At 51.6% G+C, this 12,149-nt stretch overlaps 1 protein-coding gene across 1 annotated transcript in view; it reads right to left on the bottom strand.

The window, feature by feature from the left end:
* The window catches only part of HIP1R (huntingtin interacting protein 1 related), a 90,251-nt gene extending 80,760 nt beyond the window's left edge, over positions 1–9,491 (bottom strand). The window contains exons 1-2 of the mRNA XM_015417650.1: positions 9,453–9,491; positions 2,116–2,265 (exon numbers count right to left, since the gene is read on the bottom strand). Coding sequence (XP_015273136.1) covers positions 2,116–2,265; positions 9,453–9,491 — 189 coding nt within the window. The remainder of the gene's footprint in view (positions 1–2,115; positions 2,266–9,452) is intronic.
* Between the last annotated feature and the right edge of the window lie 2,658 nt (positions 9,492–12,149).

Here is a 12,149-nt window from a genome sequence, read left to right as displayed (position 1 = left end):
CTTCCCACCGAAGGGGTAGCTATTTATCTACTTGCAATTTCTTGCTTTCAAACTGCTAGGTTGGCAGGAGCTGGGACCTGAGACGGGAGCTCACTCCGTCACGCGGCACTCGGGTCTCGAACTGCTGAGCTACCGACCTTCCGGTCTGCAGTTCAGCATCTTAACCACTGAGCCACCGCAGCCCTGTATAATAAATTGACTTGTTTTGTTTAAGTTATTTTTATATTGTTTCTGCTCAGCCTCCGGGGTACCCACTAAGTTTTTGCCAGACACAACCACTGGCAACCAACCAGCCCGCAATAGGACAAGCCTAGAAGGAACCAACCAGGAAACTTGGCTTCATAATTTTTTATAGGAACAGTGAGATGGGCGATAAGCAGTCGAGAGCCAATTTTATGCCTCGTGTCAGAAAGGGAAGGCTCCAAGTTATACAACCAGCCACATAATTGCGATCCTAATTTAGCACGGTGGCTAAGTCACTAGGCTGCAGTTCAGGAAGCTCACAGCTCCTACCTCACCTTTGCCACTAACTTAGAGGGTGTCTTCAGGGAAGCCAATTTCAGCCTAGAGCTCGAGGCCATCCAATGGAGCTGATGGGCAGTAGGTTCAGGATGGAAAAAAGGAAATACTACTTTACGCAGAGATTGATTAGGATGTGGAATTCGCTGCCAGAGGATATAGTGATGGCCACAGGAATAAACAGCTTTAAAAGGGGATTAGATAGATTTGTAGAGCATCAGTCCGTCAATAGCTACTAGCCCTGGTGACTGAGGGGAACCTTCACGTTCAGAGGCACTAAACGTCTGAATCCCAGGGCCAGGAAGCAACTTCAGGGGGAGGCCTTGGCCCCTATGCTCTGTTGTGTGCCATTCAGAGGTACTGGTTGGCCGCCGTGTGAGACAGGATGCTGAACTGTATGAACTATTGGGTCCGATCCAGCGGGGCTCTTCTGCTGTTCTTATGTTCTAGTGTTCTGGTCCCAGGCAATACAGGAATACCGCAGACCTCTTATGGGACAGCTGTAAGGAAGACTGGGATCGTATCCTTTAGGACTCTCAGAAATGATAATAATGTTTATTGATCCTTTAAATGTTTCTGTCAAAGGGAGTTTCCTTCAGGAACGGTCTGTTCCCAAAGGCCGTCCCCCACAGCCACATAACCAAGTGTGTGACCGACGAATACCAGGAGGTTTCTGTTGATGGTGAAACCAGCCATCTCACAATCAGATCCTCAAACGTGCTAGTCAGGATCCGCCTCCCACAGAAGTCAAAATCGGAGCAAAATTCATTGAAAAATAACTAATCAGTCTTCTGAAAACTGTGCCACAAGCACAGATGACTTTAAAGGCGAACTGGGAAAAATCATGGAGAATAGGCCTATCAGAGCTACTAGCCATAGTGACTATAAGGAACTTCCATGTCCAGAGGCAGTCAATCTCTGAATCCCAGGGCCAGGAAGCAGAATGAGAGGAAGGCCTTGGCCTCTGTGCCCTGTTGTTGGCCCTCCAGAGGAACTGGTTGGCCAGTGTGAGACAGGATGCTGGACTAGATGGACCACTGGTCTGATCCAGCAGGGGTCTTCTTATGCTTTTATCAGGGAAAGGCCTGGGCCTTTATGCCCTGTCGTTGGACTTCCAGAGGAGCTGGTTGGCCACTGTGTGAGACAGCATGCTGGATTAGATGGGCCATTGGTCTGATCCAGCAAAGCTCTTCTGATGTTCTTATGAAGGCCTCGGCCTCTCTGCCCTGTTGTTGGCCCTCCAGAGGAACTGGTTGGCCACCGTGTGAGACAGGATGCTGGACTAGAGGGACCACTGGTCTGATCCAGCAGGGCTCTTCTTATGCTCTTATCAGGGAAAGGCCTTGGCCTCTATGCCCTGTTGTTGGCCCTCCAGAGGAGCTGGTTGGCCACTGTGTGAGACAGGATGCTGGACTAGATGGATCATTGGTCTGATCCAGCAAGGCTCTTCTGATGTTCTTATGAAGGCCTCGGCCTCTCTGCCCTGTTGTTGGCCCCCCAGAGGAACTGGTTGGCCACTGTGTGAGACAGGACGCTGGACTAGAGGGACCACTGGTCTGATCCAGCAGGGCTCTTCTGATGTTCTTAGCTAAATACAGCCTCCAAGTTCAGAAGCTCCATCAAGCCAAGACGGATCCGCTGTTGGTTGACGTGGCAGGCGCTGATTAAGAATGAAGCGTCTAGCCCAGAGATGGCTGCATTTCCTATAAGAGACCAGACATGTAGCTTGGAGGTGTGGCTGGATCCCTGCAGACGGTGCCAAAGAGAGAATGTGTGGGCATTTAGACCAGCTTCCAAAATGCAATCCTGCTTCACCTGCAGCATGAACTGGTGCAATCTGTTCTATCACCTGATTCTCGCATAGGTGTGAACCAAGTCTTTGGGTAGGGTTTCCAACTCCAGGTTGGAAGATACCTGGAGATTTTGAGGGTGGAGACTGAGGAGGGTGAGGTTTGAGGAGGGGGAGAGACTTCAGTCGGCTACGATGCCATAGAGTCCACCTTAGGTAAAGGGTAAAGGTTTCCCTTGCTCGAAAGCTAGTCGAATCCGACTCTAGGGGGCGGTGCTCAGATCCGTTTCCAAGCCGAAGAGCCAGCGCTGCCCTTACAAAGTGGCTATTTTCTCCAGGTGAGCTAATCTCTGCTGCCTGGAGATCAGTTGTAAGTCTGGCAGATCTCCAGCTGCCACCTGGAGGTTGGCAACTCTATCTTTGGGGCACCGCTCTGCACATGATATTGACCGTCTGAACTTATTTTATTGTCAACCACGCGTTTCTAAAACCCAGAGAGCGTTTTTGGATTCACAGGGTATAAAAGTGCGTGTGAGAGATGTATTTTTAACGAAGTTTCTAACCTCTCGCCTCCCTGGCTGAAGTAAGATAACTCCCTTTTAAAAAGCCTACCGAATAGACATGCAACTGCCAACTAGGATACGTATCGAAGCACAGGCACCCTGGGAAATGTAGTTGTTTCTGTTAGAAATCCACAGAGCTTTCTCGGGCCTACGGATCCCAGGGTCGCACGCTGCCTTGCCCCACAGCTATCGACGGGGCAAGGATGTTGGCTATGGGGCACCGTAACGAACCTGGGAAAGGCCTTGGGAATGCAAGGATTATCCACACCTGTGATCCCCCCCCCCCCCCCCCTATGCAAACACGGCCTTGATTCGGGTGTTGTGAGTTGTACCGCCCACCTACCCGGAAGTGGCTTACTCAGACCGCAGGTGATTTAATGCACAACACGGGGCGTGTCTGACGGGCACTCCCTCTTAATTGGCCCGGGGAAGCATACCTGGAATTCCGTCACTTGGAAACCTTGCTTTGCAACAAGTAGGTTTTCGTGGAGTTGCAACTGGCGGCATGGTAGAAACTCAGAGGATGAAGGCAGGCCTGGCTCTAGAATGACGCCCAGTGAGGCAGCTGGGGGCAGCCTCTACGACTGCTTCCACTGATACTTCCCCCCCATTGGTCCCTCTGCCCTCAGCCTCACCTTTGTGCAAATAATTCTGCTTGGCCCCTGGTTCTCTCCACCAACAAAGAGCTTTCCCACTTGGTGTGAGTGATTGCTCTGGATCTGCCCGCAGATTGGAAGTGGGCGTGCCCCAAGCAACAATACATGCAGAGACACACTGGGCAAACTCCTCCTGATGCAGAGACGCAAGAGAATTACCAGCCCCCAGAAAAAGCGGCCAGAGGGACGCCCAAAGCCACTTGGAGGCCTTTCATTATTCAATTATTTTCTTGCCACACACTCATGAGCTCTGCCTCACAGATTGGCACATTCACGTTGCCTGTTGTGGCCACATATTATTGGTTTCTTGGGAAGGCATTCCATTGTTCCTAAACTTCTGAAGGCGGGGAAACTCATAAGCCTGAAAAGAGAATAACGTCATCTTGTGGGTTTCCACATGAGTTTCTACTAGAACCCAGAACACTGACTCATGCAGAGACATGACAGCTCCCTCCAAGGCTGAATAATAATGTTTCTACACCAGGAGTAAATGAATAATCCACTTGCACCCAGTGCAGAGGGACAGCTCATCTGCCTGCCCTCATTAGCGGTGGATTTGAAAGTGGCTAACCAGAACATGTAATCATGCAGAGATCTAGTGGGCAGCCTCCATTATGGATTTAATTGATTTCTTTTCTATGCATGCTGTCCTTTCTCTCAGAAAGCACACTGGTGTGCCCCAGCAACTAATTCAGACATTATGAAGACATTTGCTTTTGCAGGAATGATTGGGGCGGGGGGGGGGAGAACCCAAATAATCATTTCAAAAGACACACTCACATGACCCATCATATCCTCTAGTGCTGCCAAATTCTTTGAGCAACACTTGACCCCTTAAGATATGCAAGGGAGAACAGTTTGAAGCCTGATTTAGCACCAAAAATAATATATTCGCAAACACGCGCAAGTCCACCACACCCCATTGCAGAGAGAAATGCTGTTGTTTACAGTCAGACATGACAGTAAAGGTAAAGGTTCCCTTGCTCGAAAGCCAGTCGAATCCGACTCTAGGGTTGCGGTGCTCATCTCCATTTCAAAGCCGAAGAGCCAGCGCTGTCCGAAGACGTTTCCGTGGTCATGTGGCCGGCATGACTAAACACCAAGGTGCACGGAACGCTGTTCCCTTCCCACCAAAGTGGTACCTATTTATCTACTTGCAATTTCTTGCTTTCGAACGGCTAGGTTGGCAGGAGCTGGAACTAGAGACGGGAGCTCACTCCGTCACGCGGCACACTCGGGTCTCGAACTGCCGAACGACCGACCTTCCACAGCCTGCAGTTCAGCGTCTTAACCTCTTGAGCCACCGCAGCTCATGACAAGGTTGTATTAAAAGCCCATTTGGTAAGGCTGGAGGAATTGCCTAATAGATGCCTCCACTCAAAACACACAACCCTTCTAATGCTTAGAAAAATCCATAAAGCACCAGATGGAAGCATTCAGTTCACCCCCCAAAAAATTACTAGGGTTGCCAGACCCCCCAGTGGACGTGGGGTTCCCCACCCAGCCGCCAGGCCCCACCGCCAATCAGCTGGCCGGAGGGAGGGGCTTACCTGGAAAAAGATCGAGGCCAAACAATGTGTCTAGATCACTTCCGACATGACCCGTAGGTGACATCATTGGCAACGTCAGCAACATCGGGGCAACGCTCTGGTATTTGGGCAGAGAACTTGTGACTGACCCAAGGTCACACCAGCAGCGGCATGTGGAGGCGTGGGGAATCAATCCCCGTTCTCCCAGATTAGAGTTTGCACTCCTAACCACGGCACCAAACTGGCTCTCATTGGGGATCCCTCCCTTAACATACTTGAAATGTAACACACAGTGGTAAACCAAGGAGACGGCAGAAAAAATTACAGACCATGCAAGACTGAAGCTCCCATCCCCCTCAAGAGCACCAAGGATAAGGTTCTCAAGATCCGCTCTAGAGAGCCCAAGGAAGGTCTTCAAGCCTCCTCAGTATGAAGATCAGGAAGGGCAACTGAACCTGCCAGGAAGAGAACACCGTGACCAGGGGTAATTTCCTGCAGGAGCGCAGCTCCGGCAGTAAAGAGCCCAGGGGGCGGGCACATGCAACAAGCCCCACCCCCTGCTCCCAGCAGCCCTAGGCCACGAGGAGCAAGAAGTCTCTTTCTTTCCTTCTTTCCCTTTCCCTCCTTATTTCCTCTCCCTCTTTCCCTTTCTTTCTTTCCCTCTTTCGCTCCTTCTTTCCTTTTCTTTTTTCCTTTCCCTCCTTCTTTCCTTCTCTTTCCTTCTCCTTCCTTCTTTCCTTCGTGCACAGATCTGTGCGTTCCCCCACCCCCCAGCTAGCAATCCAAAACAGTCCAGTGGCGCCTTTAAGGCCAAGTTTTATTCAGGTACAAGCTCTCCCTCCTCTGCGAGGACAGATCTGCGCGTCCACCCCCCCCCCCCCCAATAGCTAGCAATCCAAAACAGTCCAATGGAGCCTGAGCGGTGGGTGTTGCCTTCTGACACACTTCTGGTGATGTCAGGGGGTGTGGCATATGCAAATAAGTTATGCTAATGAGCTCCTGCACCTCTTTTTCTATTAAATGACCCCTGACCGTGACCCCACCTCTTCTGCAGGGCACCTGCCTAAGGGACAACTGAGCCTGTGCCAGACCTGGCTGGTACAATGCAGCACCTGCTCCACCCGTCTCTATTTTCCCAGAGACAGACCCTGGCTTTCCGGCACTCATCCCTGTAGTGCCACACAGAGAGGCCTTTTGAGAAACGCTGTCAGCGCGCACAATCACGTGGGCCAGCTCTCGGCAGACTCCCGCTCCCGTCCCTGGGTCCCCAGCAGCGGAACGTCCAAGGCCCAAGCTCAGTGCAGCTCCAGGCATGGAAGAAAACCCTCCCTGCCCTAGAATCCACCCTCCAACGCAACCATTTTCTCCAGTGGAACTGATCTTGGCTACCTGGAGATCAATTGTAAGAGAGGGAGATCTCCAGGTGTCAAACCGGGAGATCTCCAGGTGTCAAACCGGGAGATCTCCAGGTGTCAAACCGGGAGATCTCCAAGCCCCACCTGGAGACAGGCAACCCTATTCATGCGGCAGCGGCAGCATTCCACTTGGCCAGCGTCTCACCGAAGCCCGACCCTCAGCAACTACGGAGGCGGCATCCGCTGGCCTACAAAGAGCGCCCACCTGAACCGAGGAGCTCCGGAGTGCTAGCAATGCATATATACTAGGCACAGGGATCCAACCTGGCACACTGCCAAGCGACGTGTCCCTCCCAGCACATGCATAAAAATTAACTCACATTATAAGCTGCACCCTGAAGATCCATTCTGCTCGGGATGCTGCTTTCCCATGGCACGAGGATCCTCTCCCGGTTGCAAGAGGCTCGTCTCGTGAGACGGGGGGCTCCCCGTATTGGGGTGAAGCTCTGCTGTCAGTGGAACAGATCTGTGGGGTGCGACCCCTGGATACCCCACACAGCCCATGCACAGTTCTCCTTGCACACCACTCTCCCACACACTGCCGATCTAGACAGATTCAGGTGGGGTAGCCGTGTCGGTCTGAAGCGGCAGAACAAAGTTCAAGTCCTGCGGCACCTTTGAGCCCAACAAAGTTTTATTCAAGATGTCAGCTTTTGTGTGCAAGCACACTTCTTCAGATACATTGACATGGAAACTACCAGCCCATAGATATAGGTAGAGGATGAGCGGCAAATTCACATACAGGATAATGACGTTTAACAGATGAAAGGACCGAACAGGAATAACAAGCTTAGTTGAAACGGTTAGTTAGTTCCCCCTTCACTAGGTTTCCCCCCAGAATTAAACCCCCCAAAATGGTAATCGTAACCACATAAGCACATGGTACTCATATACACTAAGCTTGTTATTCCTGTTTGGTCCTTGAATCTGTTAAACATCTTCATTATGCTGTATGCTAATTTACTGCTTGCCCTCTACCTACACATATGGACTGGCAATTTCCATTCTGAAGACGTGTGCATGCACGCGAAAGCTTATACCTTGAATAAAACTTTGTCGGTCTTAAAGGTGCCCCTGGACTCAAACTTTGTCCTGCCGATCTAGACGGTAAATGATACTGAATGCCTTTGAACCGCAGCTATCCTGGGAAGGGCCTGTGGCACACCGACAAAGCATCTGCTTGGCTTGCCGAAGGTCCCAGGTTCAATCCCCGGCATCTCCAGTTAAAAAGGCTCAGGCAGCAGGCTATGAGAAAGACCTCTGTCTGGGACCCTGGAGAGCTGTAAAGAGGGGCCGTGGCTTAGTGGCAGAGCATCTGCTTGGCATGCCGAAGGTCCCAGGTTCAATCCCCGGCATCTCCAGTTAAAAAGGCTCAGGCAGCAGGCGATCAGAAAGACCTCTGTCTGAAACCCTGGAGAGCTGCTGCCAGTCTGAGTAGGCAATACTAACCCTGGTGGACCAAGAGTCTGATTCAGTTTAAGGCAGCTTCATGGGTTCATGTTTGTGTTCAAGTAAAATTAGACCCCTTGAGAGATTACACACCTGGACAAACATCTTTCAGTTTGATTACAAGGCGTGTGCATGTGTGTGTGTAAGAAACTTAACAGTTCACTAACACACACCCCTCTTTGGAGACTGTAGTAGAAGCAGCCATGGCAGAAGAAAAGTCCGAAGGCAGCCTCAGTGGAGAGAACAGATGTTCCCAATACTCAAGTGTCCCCGTTTTCATCTAGGAAAACCCTGGCAAATAGGAGAACTTGCCCCAGATACTTTTCTCCCTTTCTCACAATACAAGAACTCGTGGGCACTCCATGAAATTGCTGAGCAGTCGGTTTGGAACGGATAAAAGGAAGTACTTCTTCACCCAAAGAGTGATGAACACCTGGAACGGCGGCTACAAGCATGGATGGCTTCAAGAGGGAATTGGATAAATATATGCTGCAGAGGTCCATCAGTGGCTATTAGCCTGGACAAGGTATAGATAGGGACTCTCAGGCTGGTGCAAGGGATGCTCTGTATTCTTTGGTGTAGCCAGTTTGGTGTAGCAGTGAAGTGCGCGGACTGGGAGAACCGGGTTTGATTCCCCACTCCTCCACTTGCACCTGGCTGGATGACCTTGTTCTGATAAGAGCTGTTCTTGAAAAAGAGCAGTTTCTGTTAAGAGCTCTCTCAGCCCCACCTACCTCACAGCAGGGTGTCTGTTGTGGGGAGGGGAAGGGAAAGGAGTCTGTAAGCCGCTCTGAGACACCTCTGGGTAGTAAAGGGTGGGGTATAAATCCAATCTCCTCTTCTCTCTTCTTCTTGGTGCTCGGGAGGGGGGGCAACAGTGGGAGGGCTTCTAGTGTCCCGGCCCCACTGCTGGACCTCCTGATGGCACCTGGTCTTTTTGGCCACCGTGTGACACAGAGTGTTGGACTGGATGGGCCACTGGCCTGACCCAACATTGGCTTCTCTGATGTTCTTCTGCTCAGATATCTTTTTCGCACACAAGGACACTTTGGCAGGGAAGCCGGGATTCCTTTGCACATGCCGCTGCCAGATAGTCCATGAAGCCAAGAACACCACAGCCCACCTTTTACATTTTGCTAGGGTGTCCCTTTCCTTAGCCGGACCATACAGCAGAGCGCCTCCCACTGGCCTGGCCAGACCCTCGGGTCGCCCGGTCCTCTGCTATAACGGGAGACCTCCCGGCGGCAGCCCCCCCCCCCAGCTCCTGCTGCTTCTCAGGAGGCCGGCCGGCCTAGGTGATCAAGTCAGCCACCTGGTTCCTTGAAACAGAACCACTCTGCAGTGCAGAACGGAGAAGCGGCCACTTGGATCAGGAAGAGGGAAACCGCCAGCCAAGAGATGCACCCGTCTGAGTCAGAACGCAGAAACCTGCACCCTCACAGCGACTTCCTCCGTCTGCAGGTGTGGGAGGAAGATTAGGGAGGGGAATGGAGGAAGACATTCAGCAGCCTGGCATCCTGGGGAAGGGTTACGTCGGCCTGCTGTCGACACGGCATCTCCTGCCACGGCATTATGACGAATTCCACACCTCTGTATTGAAGCAAGGCACCGGCCGTGCAAGCGGCGTAGGGCGAGGGAAGTCCTGGTCACGACCCAGAAGAGGCACGCAGGGGGCAAAGGTTGTGTGAGTTTGCAAGACGTGATTTGGGTTCACGTTGAGGCTTAGTGAGGGCAGCTGGCCGGGTGGAGTAGAACTCGTGCAGCTTCTCGCTGTGCTTGCAGACTAACAACTTCTGGTGATTGGAGAATACCCGTGAAGGGCTGAGAGAAACTGGAGGCACGCAGCAGTGGACAGAAGCAGGCAAGGAGCGTTTCTTTGTACTCAAGAATAATAATTGTGTGCCGTCAAATCACAACTGACACGCGAGGACCCCAGGACCATGGGGTTTTCAAGACAAGAGATGAACAAAGGAGGCTTGCTGTTGCCTTCCTTTGCATAGCAACCACAGACTTCCTTAGTGGTCTCCCACCCAAGTCCTAACCAGGCCCGACTCTGCTTAGCTTCCAAACTCTGATGAAATTGGGCTATTCAAGCGGCTATGCCATTTTTTAGCAGAAGAAAAACTTAAAATCTCAGCAGCATCATTAAAGCCCCAAAACGTGACTCGTTTCATTTATACCTGCCTTTCTCTCTAATGGCATCCCCAAAGTGGCTTGCATCGATCTCTTCTCCTCCATAGCCCTGTGAGGTAGGCTAGGCTGGGAGAGTGTGACTGGCCCTAGGTCACCCAGCGAGCTTCCATGGCATCAGTGGATATTCGAACCTGGGTCTCCCAGCTCCTAGTCGGACACTCTAACCACTACACCACACCGGCTGTCATCCTGTACCATTGCAGGCTCTCCCACTTATCATCATCATCATATGGCATTGTGTGTAGTATAGCCAGGAGATCCTAAGATTGTCTGGCAACCAGAAGCTGTAGCTCTTTTTGCGTTATGCATCACTAGGTGGGGAGCTAAACTTGTTTTTAAGGCAAGAGACATTTCAGAGGTGGTTTGCCTTTGCCTGCCTCTGCATCAAGACCCTGGTATTCCTTGGAGGTCGCCCTTCCAAATAGTAGCCCAGGCTGATCCTGCTTAGCTTATGAGATCTGACGAGGTCAGGCGAGCTGGCTATCTAGGTCCGGGCGGCTCTCCCTCTGGGCCAACAGAACGGAGGGGCTTCCTGGTCTAGCTGCAGCATTCTCTTGTTTTCTTTAAAATTCTGCTGCAGGGAACACCGTACTCCATAGAGAGCCAGCGGGGTGTCGTGGTTAAAGTGCTGGAGTAGGATCGGAAAAACTCAGGTTCGAATCCCCACTCTGCCATGGCAGCTTGCTGGGCGACGTTGGGCCAGTCGCATGCTCTCAGTGTAACCTACCTCTCAGGGCTGTTGTGAAGACAAAGCGAAGAAGAAGAGAATGGTGCAAGCCCCTTTGGGTCCCTACTGGGGAGAAAGGCAGAGTATAAAGGCAGGGGATAGATAAATATAGATAGATAAGGACAGAGAGAGAAAGATAAACAGAAGAAGAAGAGGCGGAGGAAGAAGAAGCAGAAGAAGAATTGGATTTCTTCTCGGAGTCTCAGAGTGCCTTACAAACTCCTTTCTCTTCCCCTCCCTACAACAGACACCCTGTGAGGTAGGTGGGGCTGAGAGAGCTCTGACAGGAACTGCTCTGAGATAACTTGTGACTGACCCAAGGTCACGCCAGCAGCTGCAAGTGGAGGAGCGGGGAATCAAACCCAGTTCTCCCAGATTAGAGTCTGCGCACTTAACCACTACGCCAAACTGGCTCTCAAAAAGAAGAGAGAGAGAGAGAGAATATGCCTCTCACCCTGCCCTCTATACATGCATACCCTGAAAGGCAACACCGTAGAAAGCCACACCTTGGACAGCCAGTGTTCACAGTTCAAGCTCACCGTTCGTGAAGTCAGCACTTTTGCCTCTTCATTTGAAACACAATTTACCCTTGAATAACACCACTATGGCCAATAAAGGGACTGGAGGCTAATCCTTCTTGGAACGCCGGCCCACTTTCTTGGCCAGAACGGTTCTGAGCGACCTCTTCCAACCTGAGTACCACCCACAGGCAACGCTCCCTCTAAGCTGTGAAGTCTTTTGAGCAAAAATTCTACTCTGTGAGCTCCTGGCATTAAAATTGTGAGCGAGCGATTTGGCTTCTGCATAGATTAGTTTGTTCTGGAGCCCTCCTTCCTGAGCTGAGACAAAAATGTGTAAGCCGGAGGCTGAAAAACTGTGAGCTAGCTCACACTGACTCAGCTTAGAGGGAACACTGCCCGCAGGTGGTGGCTCTAGCACTAACCGAGAACCGTTTCGTTTTTTCCTTGTTCTCCCGAGCCAAGCGGGGGGGGGGGGGGGGAAGTGAGTCAGAAGAAGCCGCTCTGAACCTCTGAGGTGTCGTCAGGAAGCCAAGCCAGTTAATTGCTCTGTTTTTGCGGCCAGCCGGTATTTCTCGTCCAGGGAAGGAACAGCGCGTCGAGTCTTTCCTGTCACAAAGGTCACTCGCTTCCTTCGCCATGTACTCATTTCCCCTTTGACACCTGCTCTAACCCTCAGGGAATCAGGAGGCAACTGGGGTGGGTTTTGTCTGCAGGTGTTTTTGGTCCACCCCCCCACCCCCCCGGCTCTGATTTCTGTTCAGGTTTTTCCAAGAGTGCGAGACACCTAC

Source organism: Gekko japonicus, unplaced genomic scaffold (assembly GCF_001447785.1).
Source record: "Gekko japonicus isolate JY-2015 unplaced genomic scaffold, Gekko_japonicus_V1.1 scaffold64, whole genome shotgun sequence".
Taxonomy (NCBI): domain Eukaryota; kingdom Metazoa; phylum Chordata; class Lepidosauria; order Squamata; family Gekkonidae; genus Gekko; species Gekko japonicus.
The sequence above is the reverse complement of the archived record's forward strand: the minus strand, read 5'-3'. Positions and strand labels throughout refer to the sequence as shown.